This window comes from Camelus bactrianus, chromosome 22, assembly GCF_048773025.1.
Source record: "Camelus bactrianus isolate YW-2024 breed Bactrian camel chromosome 22, ASM4877302v1, whole genome shotgun sequence".
Lineage (NCBI taxonomy): Eukaryota > Metazoa > Chordata > Mammalia > Artiodactyla > Camelidae > Camelus > Camelus bactrianus.
Genome location: NC_133560.1, coordinates 28950416 through 28968586, shown reverse-complemented (window position 1 = coordinate 28968586; position 18171 = coordinate 28950416). Strand labels below are relative to the sequence as shown.

General features: G+C 56.4%; 2 protein-coding genes across 7 annotated transcripts in view; one reads left to right on the top strand and one right to left on the bottom strand.

Annotated features, from left to right (window-relative positions):
- HDGFL2 (HDGF like 2) overlaps nucleotides 1–6145 on the top strand; it is a 22329-nt gene extending 16184 nt beyond the window's left edge. For 2 of the 3 annotated variants that reach the window (XM_074351058.1, XM_074351057.1), the window contains exons 11-16: nucleotides 3459–3532; nucleotides 3732–3802; nucleotides 4185–4286; nucleotides 4460–4673; nucleotides 5400–5532; nucleotides 5830–6145. In XM_074351058.1, coding sequence (XP_074207159.1) covers nucleotides 3459–3532; nucleotides 3732–3802; nucleotides 4185–4286; nucleotides 4460–4673; nucleotides 5400–5532; nucleotides 5830–5932 — 697 coding nt within the window. In that variant the 3' untranslated portion in view covers nucleotides 5933–6145. The remainder of the gene's footprint in view (nucleotides 1–3458; nucleotides 3533–3731; nucleotides 3803–4184; nucleotides 4287–4459; nucleotides 4674–5399; nucleotides 5533–5829) is intronic. The other variant, XM_074351059.1, reaches the window with a different exon arrangement.
- On the bottom strand, nucleotides 6122–18171 carry PLIN4 (perilipin 4). Of its 4 annotated transcripts, XM_074351050.1 has the most exons (8): nucleotides 18014–18171; nucleotides 17830–17897; nucleotides 17177–17324; nucleotides 16226–16287; nucleotides 11027–14579; nucleotides 10721–10908; nucleotides 8579–8656; nucleotides 6122–8506 (listed from the first exon to the last, which is right to left on the bottom strand). In XM_074351050.1, exons 2-8 carry the CDS (start codon nucleotides 17878–17880, stop codon nucleotides 8174–8176), a joined length of 4413 nt encoding a protein of 1470 aa, XP_074207151.1. In that variant the 5' UTR covers nucleotides 17881–17897; nucleotides 18014–18171; the 3' UTR covers nucleotides 6122–8173. The 4 variants fall into 4 exon arrangements, with proteins under 4 accessions (XP_074207151.1, XP_074207149.1, XP_074207148.1 ...); XM_074351048.1 differs by lacking the exon at nucleotides 8579–8656; XM_074351047.1 differs by lacking the exon at nucleotides 8579–8656 and having other exon boundaries at nucleotides 10718–10908; nucleotides 18014–18169.

The following is an 18171-nucleotide window of genomic DNA, read 5'->3' as shown; positions in this document are numbered from 1 at the left end:
ATGCCCCCCACCCCGAGAATGACCCAGCACCCAGTGTTAGAACTACCTAAGGGAGAAAGTGTCCCTGGACCACTGGGGACTTTTTAAGTCCAAGGCCCACTGACGTTGGGGAACAGAGCCCATCTCCCTGCCCACCTTCTCCGTGGAATCCCAGCTGGCAGTGAGCAAACCTGTGCACTGGGAACATGGCAGCCGGACCCCCGAGCAGGACAGAGTCGGAGGGGTGGTAACATGCATGCTACCATTTCCCAGTGTCAAATTGGAGCGCCTTTCATTTATTTATTTATATTTTTCCAAACTGCTCCCTTGTCCCCTTTGGTAACCATAAGTTTGTTATGTCTCTGAATCTATTTCTGTTTTGCAAAGAAGTGTATTTGTATCATTTTTTTAGATTCCACATATGAGTGGTATCATATGATATTTGTCTTTCTCTGTCTGACTGACTTAGTATGATAATCTCTGGGTCTATCCATGTTGCTGCAAATGGCAATATTTCATTCTTTAAAAAAATTTTTTTTCGTGTATATAGTCCATTGTGTGTATATACACCACTTCTTCCTTATCCAGTCACCTGTTGGTGGATATGTGGGTTGCTTCCATGTCTAGGCTATTGTACATAGTGCTGCTGTGAACACTGGAGTGCGTGTATCGTTTCAAATTAGAGTTTTTGTCTTTTCGGGATATATGCCCAGGAGTGGGATTGCTGGATCATGTGATAACTCTGCTTTTTAGTTTTTTAAGGAACCTCCATGCTGTCCTCCATAGTGGCTGCACCAGTTTGCATTCCCACCAAGAGTGTGTAGGAGGGTTCCCTTTTCTCCACACCCTCTCCAGCATTTGTTGTTTGTGGACTTTTTGATGATGGCCATTCTGACCAGTGTGAGGCGGTGCCTCATTGTAGTTTTGATTTGCATTTCTCTGATAATTAGCGATATGGGCCATCTGTATGTCTTTTTGGAGAAATGTCAGTTTAGATCTTCTGCCCATTTTTTGATTGGGTTGTTTGGTTTTTTGATACTGAGCTGTATAAGCTGCTTGTATATTTTGGAAATTAAGCCCTTGTCAGTCACATTGTTTGCAAATATTTTCTTCCATTTCATAGGTTGTGTTTTCATTTTGTTAATGGTTTCCTTTGCTGTGCAAAAACTTTTGAGTTTAATTTGGTCCCATTTGTCTATTTTTGATTTTGTTTCCATTACTCTAGGAGATGGATTAAAAAAAATTTTGCTCAGATTTGTGTCAAAGAGTGTTCTGCCTGTGTTTTCCTTTAGGAGTTTTATAGTATCTAGTCTTACATTTAGGTCTTGAATCCATTTTGAGTTTAGTTTTGTATAAGGTGTTAGAGAATGTTCTAATTTCATTCTTTTTACATGTAGCTGTCCAGTTTTCCCAGCACCACTTATTGAATAGATTGTCTTTTTTCCGTTGTATATTCTTACCTCTTTCGTCGTAGATTAATTGACCATAAGTAGGTGGCTGGATTTTCCTGTTCCATTGAGCTATGTGTCTGACTTTGTGCCAGTACCATACTGTCTTGACGACTGTAGCTTTGTAGTATTAGTTTGAAGTCAGGAAGCGTGATTTCCCCCATCTCTGTTCTTTCTCAAAGTGGTTTTGGCTGTATAGGATCTTTTGTGTTTCTGTACAAATTAAAAACATTTTTTGTTCCAGTTCTGTGAAAAATGCCATTTATAATTTTATAGGGATTGTATTGAATCTGTAGATTCCCTCGAGGAATGTGACCATTTTAACAGTATTGATTCTTCCAGTCCAAGAACACAGTGTATCTTTCTGTTTGTGTCATCTTCAATTTCTTTTGTTAGTGTCTTAACAGTTCTCAGAGTATAGGTGTTTTACCTCCTTAGGGAGGTTTATTCCTGGATATTTTCTTCTTGTTGATGCAATGGTAAATGGGATTGTTTCCTTCATTGCTCTTTCTGATATTTCATTATTAGTGTATAGAAATGCAACAGATTTCTGTATATTAATTTTGTATCCTGCAACTTTTCCGAATTCATTGATGAGCTTGAGTAGATTTCTGGTGACGTCTTAGAATTTTCCATGTATAGTATCATGTCTGCAAACAGTAACAGTTCTACTTCTTCCTTTCCAATTTGGGTTCTTTTTATTTTTTTTTCTTCCCTGATTGCTGTGGCTACTAGGACTTCCAAAACTCTGTTGAATAAAAGTGGTGAGAGTGGGCATCCTTGTCTTGTTCCTAATGTTAGAAGGAGTGCTTTCAGCTTTTTGCCATTTGTATGATGTGAGCTGTGGGTTTGTCATACGTGGCCTTTATCATGTTGGGGTACATTCCTTCTATGCCCACTTTCTGGAGTGCTTTTATCGTAAATGGATGTTGAATTTCATCAGAAGCTTTTCTGCATCTATTGAGATGATCATACAGTTCTTTTCTTCAGTTTGCTAATGTGGTGTGTATCACACTGCTTGATCTGCAGATAATGAAAGAGCTTGCACCCCTGGAATAAATCCCGCTTGATCATGGTGTGTGATCTTTTAACATATTGTTCGAATCGGCTTGCTGGTATTTTGTTGAGGGTTTTTGCATTTATGCTCATCAGTGATAATGTCCTGTAATTTTCTTTTTTTGTGATATCTTTGGTTTTGGTATCAGGGTGATGGTGGCCTCATAGAACAAATTTGAAAGTGTTCCTTCCTCTGCAATTTTTTGGAATAGTTTCATAAGGACAGGTGTTACCTCTTCTCTAAATGTTTGGCAGAATTCACCTGTGAAGCCGTCTGTCCTGGGCTTTTGTTTGTTGGGTTTTTAAATTACTGATTCAATTTCAGTACTGGTAGTTGGTCTGTTCATGTTTCCTATTTCTTCCTTGTTCAGTCTTGGGAGATGGTGCCTTTCTAAGAATTTGTCCCTGTCTTTTAGGTTGTCCATTTTATTGGCATATAGTTGTTCATAGTGGAGTCCCTTTTAGGAATTCATGCACTGGGTTTTACACAACTGGCCACTGACCCCTAGCCCCTGTTTTTTTGTTTTGTTTTGTTTTGTTTTTGTAATTGAAGTGTATTTGATTTACAATATTGTGTTTCTGGTGTACAGTATAGTGATTCAATTATATACATTGTTTTTTATATTCTCTTTCATTGTTGTTTATTATAAGATACTGAATATAGTTGTCTGTGTTATACAGTAGGACCTTGTTTATTTTATATATTTTTCAGTTACATAATTAAACAAGGAATTCTGGGCTTTCGTGTTGTTTTGCTAGAAAGACCCAAAGGAAGGGTGAGGTCTTTGTCCCCTCGGGTGCAGCCCTAAATCAGGTCACACCGGACCTTGAGCCCTCTTCTCCCAGATTCCTGGGCCTCCTGTAGATTTCCTTCCACAGTGACCATGGGTCACCCCTTGTGGGTCATCCCTTGGTGGGGAGGATGGAGGCTGTGGGGACATTGGTGGGGCCGTCTAAGGGCTCAACTCCCCACAGGCCCGTGAAGGTGGAACGGACCCGGAAGCGGTCGGAAGGGTTCCCACCGGACCGGAAGGTTGAGAAGAAGAAAGGTGAGGGGCCGGTTGCCTAGTTGCAGCCCCCGTCGTCACTGAGAGGGAGGAGGGATGGCTGTGGAAGGGCTGGCTCCTGTCACCGGAGCGGTGCTGGGGCAGGTCCCCAACCAGCTCCTGGGAGGGGCCGCAGGAGCACCTCGGTGCAGCCTGGGGCTCCGTGCTCAGGCCTCGGTGCCACCTTCTCTCCTGAGCACAGAACCTTCTGTGGAGGAGAAGCTTCAGAAGCTGCACAGCGAGATCAAGTTCGCTCTGAAGGTTGACAATCCGGTGAGACCTTCCCCTGGGTGCAGAGGTCATGTCACGGTCCCCCTGGCCCCTCACTGCTAGCGCTTCCTTAGAAGTTTCAGGACACAGAGGCAAACCCAGGCTCCCACAGGGTGGGCAGCATGGGGTCCTTGTTCACGTGGGGGTCCCCCCTGCTGAGGGCCTAGCTTGGCCTCCTGAGGTGCAGTGCTCTGCATCTCCACTAGGTGGTGCCATGCAAAGTCCAAAGATCCCTCAAGTTCTGGGTCCTTCCCACTGTCCCTGGGGTCCCTGTCACTCAGCCCTCCCCTGCAGGGAGAGCCCCAGGGGGTCCTTCTCTGCCCTGTTGGGCCCCAAGGACCCTCTCAGCTAGGAGCTGTCCCTCATTGCCCTTGCCGCCCTGCAGGATGTGAAGAGGTGTCTGAATGCATTAGAGGAACTGGGGACCCTGCAGGTGACCTCACAGATCCTCCAGAAGAACACAGACGTGGTGGCCACACTGAAGAAGGTATGGCAAGAGCCTGGGGGGAAGGGGCTGGTCAGGGGGGCAGAGGGCAGCTTGGGAGCCGGGTGCCCGGCCACAGCAGCCACAGTCAGCGAGGAGGAAGCTGTGCACAGGGGAGGGTCTGGGCGGGGGCTGAGGCTGGCTGCGCCTCCTGAGCCAGACCTCTTGGTGGCCAGATCCGCCGCTACAAGGCCAACAAGGAGGTGATGGAGAAGGCTGCGGAGGTCTACACACGGCTCAAGTCTCGGGTCCTGGGACCAAAGATCGAGGCCATCCAGAAAGCAACCAGAACTGGGACGGAGAAGGAGAGGGCCGAGGTGGAGAAGGCCGAGGAGGCGCTAGCTGGAGAGGAGGCCCCCACGGAGAGGGCGGAGGACGAGGCGAGCACTGGTGAGGAGCTGGCGGGAGAGGGCTCAGCACATTCAGGGCCCTGAGAGCATCCTGGAGCTTCTCTCCAACAGCCCAGGTGGCACGATCCTGTTGGCACTCTCTGCACAGGCTGGCTGTGTACACGAGGCATTGGCGCCTGGTACACACACCCCTAGGCCACTCAGGCTCCAGACCCTCAGTGCAGATAGCATGGGAGGCTGTCTGTGTGCAGCCAGGTGTGGAGCGTTACTGGGACAGGCAATCGCAGAGGTCTGGGAGGGAAGGGGCACAGATGGCTGGGAGGAGAAAGGGCATCTTTGTAGGGGACCAGAGAGCCTTCCTTCCTGATGGGGTCACATGGTTGTGGTGAGAGATGCTTAGAGCAGCCCTTCAGACTGGCATCAAGATAGCTTAACCAACACTGCCTGGGGGAAAGCATGGAGGGGGAGCCTTTCCTCATCTCTGGGCTGTGGCAGGCTTTTTACCAGTGTTGCCCACCGCCCCTCCCTCCTCCAGGCTGTGTGGTCAGGGCTGGGGGCTGGCTAGAGGAAGGACCTGCACACAGCCAGCTGTCCCCATGTGTCCAGAGGCTCAGGGGTGGAAGTGAATGCAGTCATGCAGGCAGGTCCAGAGTCCTCCAGGACTCCTGCCCCAGACCGACTCGCCTCCTGCTCGTTCTCTATGGGCACCGTTTAAGGGGTCCCCGACAACAGCCCCACAGTGTCCCATGAGGCTCTCTCCCCCCAGATCTCTCAGCCCCTGTGAACGGTGAGGCTGCGTCCCAGAAGGGGGAAAGCACGGAGGACAAGGAGCAGGAGGAAGAACAGAACTCAGAGGAGGGGCCAGGGGGCGGCTCCTCCGAGGACCTGTTACACAATGAGTAAGTGTCACTGGGACTGCGGGGCGACTTTCTGAGAGAAGGCACGCTGATGTCTGAGCTGCTCCCAATGGGGTAAGGGCCACAGGGACTTCTGCCCCCACATGCTGGCCTCCCACCGTCACCTTTGCGGCTGCCCCCTAGACCCCTATTGAGGGAACCCTGGCCATGCTGAGCGTCCAGGGCCAGCCTGTGCGTGCGGGGCTGCAGGCCTGGCTGGGGGAGCGTCGGTCTCTGTAGGTGATAGGAGGGGGACAGACAGGAAAGGGGTCTGCTCACCCAACCCGTGCCGTCCACCAGCAGCGTGCGGGAGGGCCCGGACCTGGACGGGCCCGGGAAGGAGCTGCAGGAGCGAGAGAGGGTGCGGATGGACTCGGAGTCCCTGGACGACGAGGACAGCTGAGCCCGGCAGCCTGCGGCCAGGCCCCGCTGCCACATGCAGATGGCCCGAGGCCAGCCTGGCTCCTTCCCGGCGCCCGGGGAGCAGAGAACTGTTGGGGAGACGCTGTGCTGTTCGTTTGTATTTGTCCCCGTGGGTTTTTTTCTGCCTAATTTCTGTGATTTCCAACCAACATGAAATGACTATAAAGGGTTTTTTTAATGAAAAAAAAAGTCACTTTTATTGGCTTGGTTTTCTAGTGGTGTTACTGGTACAGCTGGGCCAGAGCTGGGGAGCGGCTTGCAGCAGTCAAGGGCCTGTCGCGGGACAGAGGGTTTTAAGCCATGGGGTCACCGTTAACAGCGCTTGTGAACTTGGTTCTGATGCTGCTCCCAGCCCTACAGGGCTGACAGTCAGTGGGGGTGGAGCAAGGCCTTTCCAAAAGTCCAGGAGGAGGAATACAAACCTCTCAACTTCGGAGCTCGGAAGGAGGCTGTGGTTTGATGTTCCTGTGTCTGTGGCCCAGTGCTTGGGTGGGAGCAGCCGCTGCCTCACTCCATCAACTGACCGTTTCCTGTTCCCGCTCAGGCTGCGGTGGCTCTGGGGCCCACAGGGCAAGACCCAGAGCCCTGGCAGCACCGACCCCAGCCCTCAGGCCAGGAGATGTGTGCAGACTGTCCACTGTGCTTAACAGAGGGTGTGGGTGCTGGGGGCAAGCCTTGCTGTGTGATGTGTGTGACGTGGGACAAGTGGCAATCCCACCTGGGGCTTCTCTTGCCTCACCTGTCACCTGGATTCAGATGGCAGACATGTGCGCGGTTCTCAGCCACGGTAGCTGCTGCTTAAACTGTGGCCTCTGCTGTGTGTCCTCTGCCCTGCCCGTGGCTGAGCCCCTACATCCCAACTGAGAGAGGGGCCATGGTGTGGTTAGACTTGAGGTTGTCACTGAGCTCAATTTCTGGGAATGACTGTTTCCAGTGTCACCACCTCTGATGACTACGTGATGGAAACCAAGGAAGGAAGGACCGGGTGCAGGTCACAGCCAGAAGTGCAGGGCCTCTCAGGGCTCCTGGCAGCCATGGTGACCCTCTGAGGGGAGCTGGCGCATCCGTCCGGGAGCTCAGAGCACCCCATCATTTCTGAGAGGAGGGTGCGCTTCAAGCCCTCCATCAGGGAGACAGCCAGGGGTTTGCTGGCGTGATACAGGTTCTAGGAAATAGGGGCTTTTAACAAGGGTCAGGCTGCTGGTGTTCTGCCCCAGGGGAGCAGGAACAGGGCAAGGGGTGGGGGCAGGACCTCTGTGGCTCCAGCTTCCCACATGCGGCATCCATCACCAGGCTGCCCTGAGGCTCCAGGGAGAGCAGGGCCAGGAAGGAAGGGGCCGTGGACCCACGGCTGCCATCCCAGCCCGTCTGTGGGCTGGAGCATGTGACCAACACCTGAGTGCATGTCGAGCACATTTTGTCACGTGCCCTCTAGGGTCCTGTTCCTTGTAAGGGAGCCCTTTTATTCCTTCATCGGCAGCCTCTGTGCCCAGGCACCTTGGGGACCCAAGAACATCAGCTCTGGTGTCGTTATGCTCAACCGTGACCATGTGGATGGGCCAGCAGGCGAGTGGGCCGAGGCAGGAAGGGACGTGTGCTCATCCCCTGCCTGCAAAGGCCAGTCCTCGCCTGTGGTGGCTGCTGCAGCTTGGTCTTCTTGAAGCCTCTTGGCCCCTCCAGGGGTCAGCAGAGGCGGTGGGAGCCTGCCTGCCTCAGGACGATGGTGGCGTTCTGGTACTTGGGGTGTGGGCTGTCTGCTGAGGGGTGTGTGCTTTGAGAGCAAGGGTGGAGCTGCCTGGAGCCCAGGACGGAGGAGCAGAGCCGCCTGCTAAGCTGGCAGCTAAAGGGCCCAGACTTGGGTAGATGACCTGCCCTAGACGTGAAGGATAAAAGGGTCGGAGTGCAGGTGCTGAGTGGAGAGCCTTCGAGACTTAGGCACGACTCCAATTCTCATTCCTAATTGGAGCACTTGCTCGAGATATTCAGGCGAAGGCCCCCGTCTAGGGTCTTAGCAGCCTGAGGCCGCTCGGCCAGGAGAAGGTCCAGCCGTGCTCGGGGAGAAAGGTGGACAGTGTGGGCAGGGCGGGAGCCGGGTGGGTGGTGTGGCAGCTTGGTGTCTCCATTGGTGCCAGCCTGCAGGGGCCGGAGCTCCGGGGGTTGGAGCTGGTTTCAGGCCAGGGAGAAGGCTCGGCAGAGGGCTCCCCAGGCAGAGGAGGGGCTCCTACAGCTGCTGCCCCCCGGGCTGCAGGGCAAAGGGCCCCACCAGCCAGCTGAGCGGAGGGCTGTGCTGCACGCCCTCCAGCAGCTGCTCCAGCCGCTGCCACGCCTGGACTACAGCCCAGCGGCTCTGAGCCAGGCGCTCCGCCGGCAGCTCCGCACCGCAGTCAGCAGAGGAGACGACGCTGTAGAGCTCGCAGAGGCTGCGCCGTGCCTGGCCGACCTGCTGCTGGAGCTCGGCAGGAAGGCCCTGGAGGCCGGAGGCCAGGGCGCTGTAGGCCACGTGGAGCTGCTGAATGAGGCCGCAGGCCTTGGACAGAGCCCCGGCGTCTGGCACCTGTGGGCAGAGGAGTGAGGTGAGCGGGGGCTCAGGGGGTCGGGGGGCGGGAGCGCAGGCCCCTGGTAGCACCTCTTGGGCACCGGCTTCCTCTGCTCCGCTGCTCTGATCCTGGTCCTGCCTGACTGGAGCCTGCTGGGCTTTCTCAGTCTGGAAGGAGAGCCCAGCAGAGACATGATGGATTCTCGGCAGGGACCTTTCCCACGCCCCCCACCAGGGGCAGCATTCCCAGGCCTGGCTGGCCCTGGAGCCTGGTGTTCACCTTTCCCATGGCATGGCGGAAAGGCCTCCAGTTCAGAGCCAGCCGCACCAGGATGGTGCATCTAGAAGCAGTTATCCAGATTCCTCATGAGGTACTCGGGGGCTCAGACAGCAGAGTGTCAGTGTCACCATGACACACCGCAGCTCCAAAACCCTCTCAAATCTCCCAGTGGCCTTTGGACCAAATCCACCTCCTCACCATGGCCTGCACGGTCTGCCTGGGACACCTCCGACTCCATCTCCGGCTGACACCCCGTCATGCACTCTGCTTGGGCCACGCTGGCCTCCTTTTGTCCCCTAACCATGTCCTGCATGCTGTCCCATGTCCTGCCTCAGGGCCTTTGCACTCAGCCTGGAGAAGGCTTCCTCTGGCCTGGTGCGGTGGCCCCCAGTCCTTCCCTGTCAAATCTCTGTTACTCTCCCCAGAGGCACATCACTGTCTAGCTACCATGTTTCTTTGTTGTTTATCTCCCCCCTTCGGTGGGGGCTCAGTCGGACCTTTTCCTCCTGGATTTTTGGGTCCCTGGTACATTCGGAGTCCCCTATCCCCCACCATACATTGGCTAATCTTCCTTGTCCCCCTAAGAGCTGGTGAGGGTCAGCGTGTGGACCAAATGTTGGCCCCAACTTTCGATCACCCATCCAGCTGTTATCCCAGCAGCTGACTCCATCGGGGGGCCTACTAGTCATCTTCAGCTTACGTTGTCTAAGGCCAGGCTCTTAATGTTCACCCCACCTACCCGGCATCTCCAAGTGTCTGCTGCTAAAAGTCTCCAAGGCTTCGTAGGGTCTCTTTCTCACTTCCCACATCTAACCTGGCTGCAGACCCTCACAGTTCTGCTTCTGAAACATCCAGAACCCACCTGCCTCGCCACCACTGCTGCTCTCAAGGTCCTGTCGGCACTTGCCAGGATTTTTGCAGAAACCTTCTCATCTCCCAGCTCCAGCCCTTGACCCCCTGTGGCCTGTCCTCTCCACAGTAGCCAGAGTGCTTCTCTTAAATACAACCTCCGGTGGATAAGGCCATTCCTCTGCTCACAGTCCTGGAGCCGCATCCCCGGCCCCACCCACTGGCTGCCAGGAGCACCACCAGTGTGACAACCCCAGATGTCCCCAGGCATGGCCTAGTGTCCTCTGGGGACAGGAGTGTCCTCTTTGAGATCCTCTGGGTTGGAGCAGTGGTTTTCAAATTGGGGTTCAATTTGACTGGGAACACAGGTGCCTGAGCATACCCCAGGGATCCTGACTCAGGCAGCATTGCTGGGTTCCTCACCACCTGTGTCGGTGAGGCTGTTCAACATTTAAGAGCCATGACCTTGAGAACTTGGAGAGTCTCAGAGCTGGGGGCCTATCACCATCTGCATCCGCTGTGGATGGGATGCTGCTAAACTTCCTACCATGCACAGTTCCACCCGCACTACCCACAGGGAGCTGGCGCAAGTGTCAGCAGGGCTGCAGCGGAGAAAGCCTGGGTCAGAGGAAGCGAGTGGAGACAGCGAGAGAGCATGGCCTTGCTGGCCCAGTGCCTATCCCCGGGATGGCATTCAAGTCACCTTTGATTGGGTCCTTTTTTGCATCACTGAACCCCACCCAGATCACATGGGCTCCTCCTACCCTGTCCCCCACTTCACTGCACCTTCCAGCCCCAGCCGCCCTGCTGCTCCTTGGAACACATTAGCTGGTTCTCAGACCACTGTCTGTCCTTGGGGTCCCCACTTCCCCATGACTCCACACCATGTGGCTCAAAGGGACACACTCCTGCCCAGCCCACCCCTCTGCACAGCTGCCCTGCCTCCTCCTCGGCACCCTCATCGGCTGCAAGGATCTGGCCTCGTGCTCACCGTGCTCCCTGGACACGAGCCTTGTGAGAGAGCCATCTTAGTGGCCGACAGGCGTGTTTGTTGAGTCCCCGCACTGAGGAAGGCACCAGGGGAAGGGGAAGGCTCTTACCACCTTGACAAAGGCATCCTCGAGCTGGGCCAGCGCGGCCCTGGCCTGGAACTGGCCATGCTGCAGGTGGCTCAGGGCGTGCTCGAAAGCCCGCTGTCGGAAGCCGGGGGCCAAGTCACCCAGACGCACAAAGTAGCTTCCTTGGTCGGCCGTGAGCACTCTTGGCCTAGGTTGGGAGACAGCCAGCCGAGCTGGAAGGGAAGACAGTGGGGGTCATTCAACCCAAGAGGCCCCTTGGGCATCAGGGGTGTGGGTTGTACAAATGACCTGCCCCTGCTGGGAACTGGGACCAGCCTGTCCTATTCTCACCTTGTTCCTCAGCACTCATGGGCTGGAAGATCTCCCCCAGCTCCTCCAACTCATTCCGGAGTGTCACGAAGCTCTGGGCCCCTTCGTGGCCATGTGTGGTGGCCCCGTGTCCCACATCCTCCTTGCCCAGTACGGCCTCTTGTGTGAATGTCATCACAGCTGACACGAGGTCCTCTGTGCTGGCGGTGGCTTCACCTGCAAGGTCCAGGCCTTCACAGAGACTGTGCGGGGATGTGGAGACCCAGCAGGACTGAGCCTCATGAGGGCTTTGAATGGTTTGTTCCCCTCCTTCATCCGAGGTCCTGGAACTGGCGAGTCTACTTGAGGTGGCATCCTGGGAACCAGGCAGCCAATGCTGGATGGTGCCGAGGCCAGTTTGCACAGCTCCTTGGGCCACACCCCCTGCCCTGCGGAGCCCACTGGTCACAGCATCTTTAGAGTCCACAGAGACGGCCTTCCAGGTGTCCAGGCCCCCCTGGGCGGCCACTTGGGCCACATTCACGGCATTAGTCACGCCACTATAGACGGTGTCCCATGTGTCTGTTGCAATGTTCTGGGTTGTATTCAGCCCAGTATGCACAGCCCCTTTGGCCACACCCACTGCTCCAGTGAGCCCAGTGGCCACAGTATCTTTGGTGCCGGTCGAGACAGTCTTGGTGGTGTCCATGCCAGTCTGGATGGCCCCCTTGGCCACACCCACTGCCCCAGTGAGCCCAGTGGACACCACATCTTTGGTGCCGGTTAAGACAGTCTTGGTGGTGTCCATGCCAGTCTGGACAACCCCCTTGGCCACACCCACTGCCCCAGTGAGCCCAGTGGCCACTGTATCTTTGGTGCCTGTCAAAACAGTCTTGGTGGTGTCCATGCCAGTCTGGATGGCCCCCTTGGCCACACCTATTGCCCCAGTGAGCCCAGTGGACACCACATCTTTGGTGCCGGTTAAGACAGTCTTGGTGGTGTCCATGCCAGTTTGGACGGCCCCCTTGGCCACACCCACTGCCCCAGTGAGCCCAGTGGCCACTGTATCTTTGGTGCCTGTCAAGACGGTCTTGGTGGTGTCCATGCCAGTCTGGACGGCCCCCTTGGCCACACCCACTGCCCCAGTGAGCCCAGTGGCCACTGTATCTTTGGTGCCAGTCAGGACGGTTTTGGTGGTGTCCATGCCAGTCTGGACGACCCCCTTGGCCACACCCACTGCCCCAGTGAGCCCAGTGGCCACTGTATCTTTGGTGCCTGTCAAAACAGTCTTGGTGGTGTCCATTCCAGTTTGGACGGCCCCCTTGGCCATGTTCACTGCCCCAGTGAGCCCAGTGGCCACTGTATCTTTGGTGCCTGTCAAGACGGTCTTGGTGGTGTCCATTCCAGTTTGGATGGCCCCCTTGGCCACACCCACTGCCCCAGTGAGCCCAGTGGCCACTGTATCTTTGGTGCCAGTCAGGACGGTTTTGGTGGTGTCCATGCCAGTCTGGACGGCCCCCTTGGCCACACCCATTGCTCCAGTGAGTCCAGTGCACACTGTATCTTTGGTGCCTGTCAAGACAGTCTTGGTGGTGTCCATTCCGGTTTGGATGGCCCCCTTGGCCACACCCACTGCCCCAGTGAGCCCAGTGGCCACTGTATCTTTGGTGCCTGTCAAGACGGTCTTGGTGGTGTCCATTCCAGTTTGGACGGCCCCCTTGGCCACACCCACTGCCCCAGTGAGCCCAGTGGCCACTGTATCTTTGGTGCCAGTCAGGACGGTTTTGGTGGTGTCCATGCCAGTCTGGACGACCCCCTTGGCCACACCCACTGCCCCAGTGAGTCCAGTGGACACTGTATTTTTGGTGCCAGTCAAGGCAGTTTTGGTGGTGTCCATGCCAGTTTGGACGGTCCCCTTGGCCATGTTCACTGCCCCAGTGAGCCCAGTGGCCACTGTATCTTTGGTGCCAGTCAGGACGGTTTTGGTGGTGTCCATGCCAGTCTGGACGACCCCCTTGGCCACACCCACTGCTCCAGTGAGCCCAGTGGCCACTGTATCTTTGGTGCCTGTCAAAACAGTCTTGGTGGTGTCCATGCCAGTTTGGACGGCCCCCTTGGCCACACCCACTGCCCCAGTGAGCCCAGTGGCCACTGTATCTTTGGTGCCAGTCAAGACGGTCTTGGTGGTGTCCATGCCGGTTTGGATGGCCCCCTTGGCCACACCCATTGCCCCAGTGAGCCCAGTGGCCATTGTATCTTTGGTGCCAGTCAAGATGGTCTTGGTGGTGTCCATGCCAGTCTGGACAGTCCCCTTGGCCATGTTCACTGCCCCAGTGAGCCCAGTGGCCACTGTATCTTTGGTGCCTGTCAAGACGGTCTTGGTGGTGTCCATGCCAGTCTGGACAGTCCCCTTGGCCATGTTCACTGCCCCAGTGAGCCCAGTGGCCACTGTATCTTTGGTGCCTGTCAAGACGGTCTTGGTGGTGTCCATGCCAGTCTGGACAGTCCCCTTGGCCATGTTCACTGCCCCAGTGAGCCCAGTGGCCACTGTATCTTTGGTGCCAGTCAGGACGGTTTTGGTGGTGTCCATGCCAGTCTGGACGACCCCCTTGGCCACACCCACTGCTCCAGTGAGTCCAGTGGCCACTGTATCTTTGGTGCCTGTCAAAACAGTCTTGGTGGTGTCCATGCCAGTTTGGACGGCCCCCTTGGCCACACCTATTGCCCCAGTGAGCCCAGTGGCCACTGTATCTTTGGTGCCTGTCAAGACAGTCTTGGTGGTGTCCATGCCAGTTTGGACGGCCCCCTTGGCCACACCCACTGCCCCAGTGAGCCCAGTGGCCACTGTATCTTTGGTGCCAGTCAAGACGGTCTTGGTGGTGTCCATGCCGGTTTGGATGGCCCCCTTGGCCACACCCACTGCCCCAGTGAGCCCAGTGGCCACTGTATCTTTGGTGCCAGTCAAGACGGTCTTGGTGGTGTCCATGCCGGTTTGGATGGCCCCCTTGGCCACACCCATTGCCCCAGTGAGCCCAGTGGCCATTGTATCTTTGGTGCCAGTCAAGATGGTCTTGGTGGTGTCCATGCCAGTCTGGACAGTCCCCTTGGCCATGTTCACTGCCCCAGTGAGCCCAGTGGCCACTGTATCTTTGGTGCCTGTCAAGACGGTCTTGGTGGTGTCCATGCCAGTCTGGACAGTCCCCTTGGCCATGTTCGCTGCCCCAGTGAGTCCAGTGGACACTGTATCTTTGGTGCCAGTCAGGACGGTTTTGGTGGTGTCCATGCCAGTCTGGATGGTCCCCTTGGCCATGTTCATGGCGCCAGTCACCCCACTGCAGACGGTGTCCTTGGTTCCGGTCAGCACAGTCTTGGTGGTGTCCACACCTGTCTGAACGGCCCCTTTGGCCACACCCACTGCCCCTGTTACCCCACTGGCCACAGCATCCTTGGTGCCTGTGAGCGTCGATCGGGTCATGCCCAGGCCTCCCTGGACCACGCCTTTAGCTGTGTCCACCACGCTGGCCATCCCAGAGGAGATGGCATCCTTGGTCTTGGTCATCTTGGAGCACACCAGGTCCTTTGCTCCGGAGATCATCTAATGAGGAAGTACAGTCATGATCAAGCATAGAGTTGAGAGGCACCTAACCACCCCCAACCTCCTCCGTTGATTCCTCATGTGCCCTGGGGAGAGGGACATCCCCCCCATCAGCCCTGCCTGCTCAGCTCCCACCCAGCATACCTCCTCCCTGCTTTCAGGACACAGCCTCAACAAGCTCTGCTACAGTGGTCCCCCTGATTCAGGAGACCCCCCACCACTGACACTGCTTCTGAGCACTTCTGGGACCCTCCTGAGCTCGCTCAGCAGGCCACTGAATTACACAATTGTTCATCTTGCCTAATCTCTATTTATGGCAAATTTTCAGCCTGGTTTTCTCATTATAGGGAGAAGTTTGAGGAGACCAGATGCTTCTTAAAATGAATGTATTCAAGTAAGAGAAGAGGATCAACGTTTAGAAAAATAACAGGAAAAGCACAGGTGAAGCACAGGGCGTGCACCACAGCCAGCTGTCAGTAACTTGAGTTTTCGACCTTCCAAAGGGCAGCTTTCTCTAGTTCATCGTTTAAACTGCTGAAGGGTTGTGGTGGCCTCAGGGTCACCACCCCCCAGGTCATGCTGTTTCCAATTCAGGGGTTCTTAGCTGGGGCGATCCTACCCCCAGCGATGTCTGGGGACACCTGTCGCAGTTACAACTTTGGGGAGTGGGTGTTCCAGGCATGGAGTGGGTGAGGGCAGGGAGGCCGCTGCACACCCCCCAGCGCCTGGGACACCCCCCACAATGAGTGACCCAGCCGTGTATTGTCCGGAAGGCTGAGGCTGAGAAGCCCTGAGCACTTTGCAAGTAGCAGGTGCTCCATTAACACGAATGAGGATGAGTGGAGGGGGCAGGGAGAAAAGATGTGGAGGGGTCCCTCAGCTGCGAGGGTCTGTTTTAATTTGGGCCAGAGGGTGAGCCTGCTGGTTCTTCCCCCTCTGAGATGCTCCAGTCTGGCTGAATTGAGGGCAGAGGGGAGTTGAGGAAGGCTCCAGAGTGGGGCGTGTGCTGGGTGGAAGGGTTATATTAGGGCTCTGCCATGCCTGCTGTGGCCCTCAGCTGTCTTACACCAGCCACTCTGCTTGTCCAGGCCTTGGGGACACGATAACATGGGCAGTCCCCATTTATCCAAGACTGAGGATAGATGCAGTGTCAGCTATTATTCAGCCTCTGCCTGCCCAAGATTCAGATCCCACACTACCCTGTCTTGCTGTGTGACCTTCAGCAGGTAGCTTGGCATCTCTGTGCTTCAGCTATTGTGCAGGGTACTACTGCTCCCTTCCTCACAGGGCGGTTGGGAGGATTAATTACTAAGCAGCATGTGTGAAGTGCTTAGCCCAGACCCTAACAGGTGGTGAGTGAGTTACCACTGTTTCAGCTAGGCCTGGAGCGGGGTGGTAGGTGTGTAGACCGTATGGAGCCTTATTGTTTCAGGTAGTGAGGCAGTACTGCACCCATTTCACAGATGTGGAAACAAAGGCCTAGAGAGGAAGACTGCCTGGAATCCCACAGTGGGACACACAAGGGTGCCTGCCCTCACCCTGGCCTATGACAGCCCCCCCAGATGGCAGGAACCAAAACATCCCAGGAAGAGGTAGCCCAGAGGGAGATGGAAGCCATCAGACTAGGCTCTGCCAGCTTCTCTCACCTTGTCTGAAGGCGGCAGCATCTTCTCTGCCCCCTTGGCCATCTGCTCCGGGTCGGTGGCCGCTGTGGGGACAAGAGCCAGTCAGGCAACCCAGGGAGGGTGAGGGACACAGGCTGGCATCAGCCGCCCTGGTGCCCATTGCACAATCGGTGGGCAAAGCCTGAAAGGTCAGGAATGTCCTAGCCTCCCTATAGGGACAGCAGAAGGTGACATCCACAGCCGTGGGCCTGGCTCAGTCACTAGCCCCGCCGGGGGCTCCCTCAATCCCCAGGGCCTCGGTCCCCTGGAGCAGGGGTTCTGTGGAGTTTTCTCTGCCTGGGTCCTGGGTGCTGGGTGCCCACCCGGGGGGCTGCAGGGAGAGGAGTCGGGGCTCACTCTGCCCCACCCCCACCCCCGCTGGCAGCTGCCTGTGGGCCTGAGGACATGGAACAGAAGTCAGCTGGCTGCGCTCCAGGCCCAGAGCAGGGCCCAGCCCGGGCAGCCACTCCAACCCGAACTTCCCTGCACTAGCTCGTCTTCTGGCCTTGGGGCTGGGGCTGCCCCGGGCACCCTGGCTGAGCAACAGTGTGACCTCAGGGAAGCTGCTGCCTCCCTCTGGGAACACAGTCAAAATCTGCGATGAGCTGAGACATGCAGAACACCCAGCCCCTGGTCCTTGGTGCATCTGAAAGGGGGTGAGGGTAAGCAGAGAAGGGGTTGAGAGTGTGGGGGGCACTGCTGTGTTCACACCCCCATCTCACTGGCTATGCCACCTCAGACCACTCCCGCTCCACATTTATGCCTCAGTTTCCCATCTGGCGCTAAATAACTGTGCCAGCCTCATTGGGTCTATTGAGATGATGCAGGCACATATGAAGTGCCCCCCCAAGATGGGCAGGAGTCCCTGCCAGGGCACCCCCATTCCTGAGGCCCACCTCCAGAGCCCCCGCCTCCACGGAGCTGTGCACTCACCCTGAGCCTGGGGCTGGGCGGCCTCGGGGGCTGGAGCACCTGCAGGATCTGCAACTGGCCGGGACTCTCTTGCTGAGCTGTGGGTGTTGGCCACCAGGTTCCGAGCAGAACTGAAGCCAGGCAGGGACCCGAAGAAGCTGCCCAGGGTCTACATGGGGTGGGGGGCAACATGAGTGGAGCCAGGCTGTGGCGGGGGTGGGGCAAGGGAAGCATCAGACAGCCCTGGGTTCCAAACCGCCTTGGGCCCTTGCTCCTGGGCGACCTCAGGGACGTGTACTAGCCACTCTGAGCCTCAGTCTCTTCGCCTGGGCAGTGGGCAGGTTCAGCCTGCCTCCCGTGGACAGAGGAAAAGTTCCTCCTCTACGTCTCCAGAGGCCTTTTCCTTCCATGGCCCACATTTCACAGATGGGGAAACTGAGGCTCAGAGAGGAGCCAAGGCAGGCCCAAGGTCACACAGAGGGGAAGGAGCTGAGGCTTGTGTCCCCCACCCTCCAGCCTGAGACTGGAGAGAAGATTGGCACTGTGGCTCTCAGAGCCCTCCCACCCCGCCTGGGGAAGCCCCACCGGACCCCAGGACTTTGGAGGTCCCTTTCCCAGGGTTCTGGGGGCTCTCCGTGCCCCAGCTGGAGTCTCCCCCTCCTGCCTCCTCTCACCTTGCCCTTGGGTTTAGGGGGGTCCCGGCCTCCTTCATCTTGAGCAGACATGGTAATCCTCTAAGAAGCTAGAAGGAGGCAGAGAAAGCGTGAAAGGGGGCTTCAGGCCTCCTGCCGCACACTCAGAACCCCGAGGAGCCCCCGACGCCCGCCTGGAGGCCAGCCGTGCCCTGGGATTGCCCACCTGGACCATGCGGCAGTCCCCGGGAGTGACGGGCAGCACCGCTGGCAGCTGGCTCTGCTCTCGGCTCCCAGGCCTTATAGGGTCTGGGGCAGTGCAGGCCTGGCCGCGAGAGGCAGGCGGCCAGAGGGCCAGGGGAGGGCCCTGGACGGTCACATGCC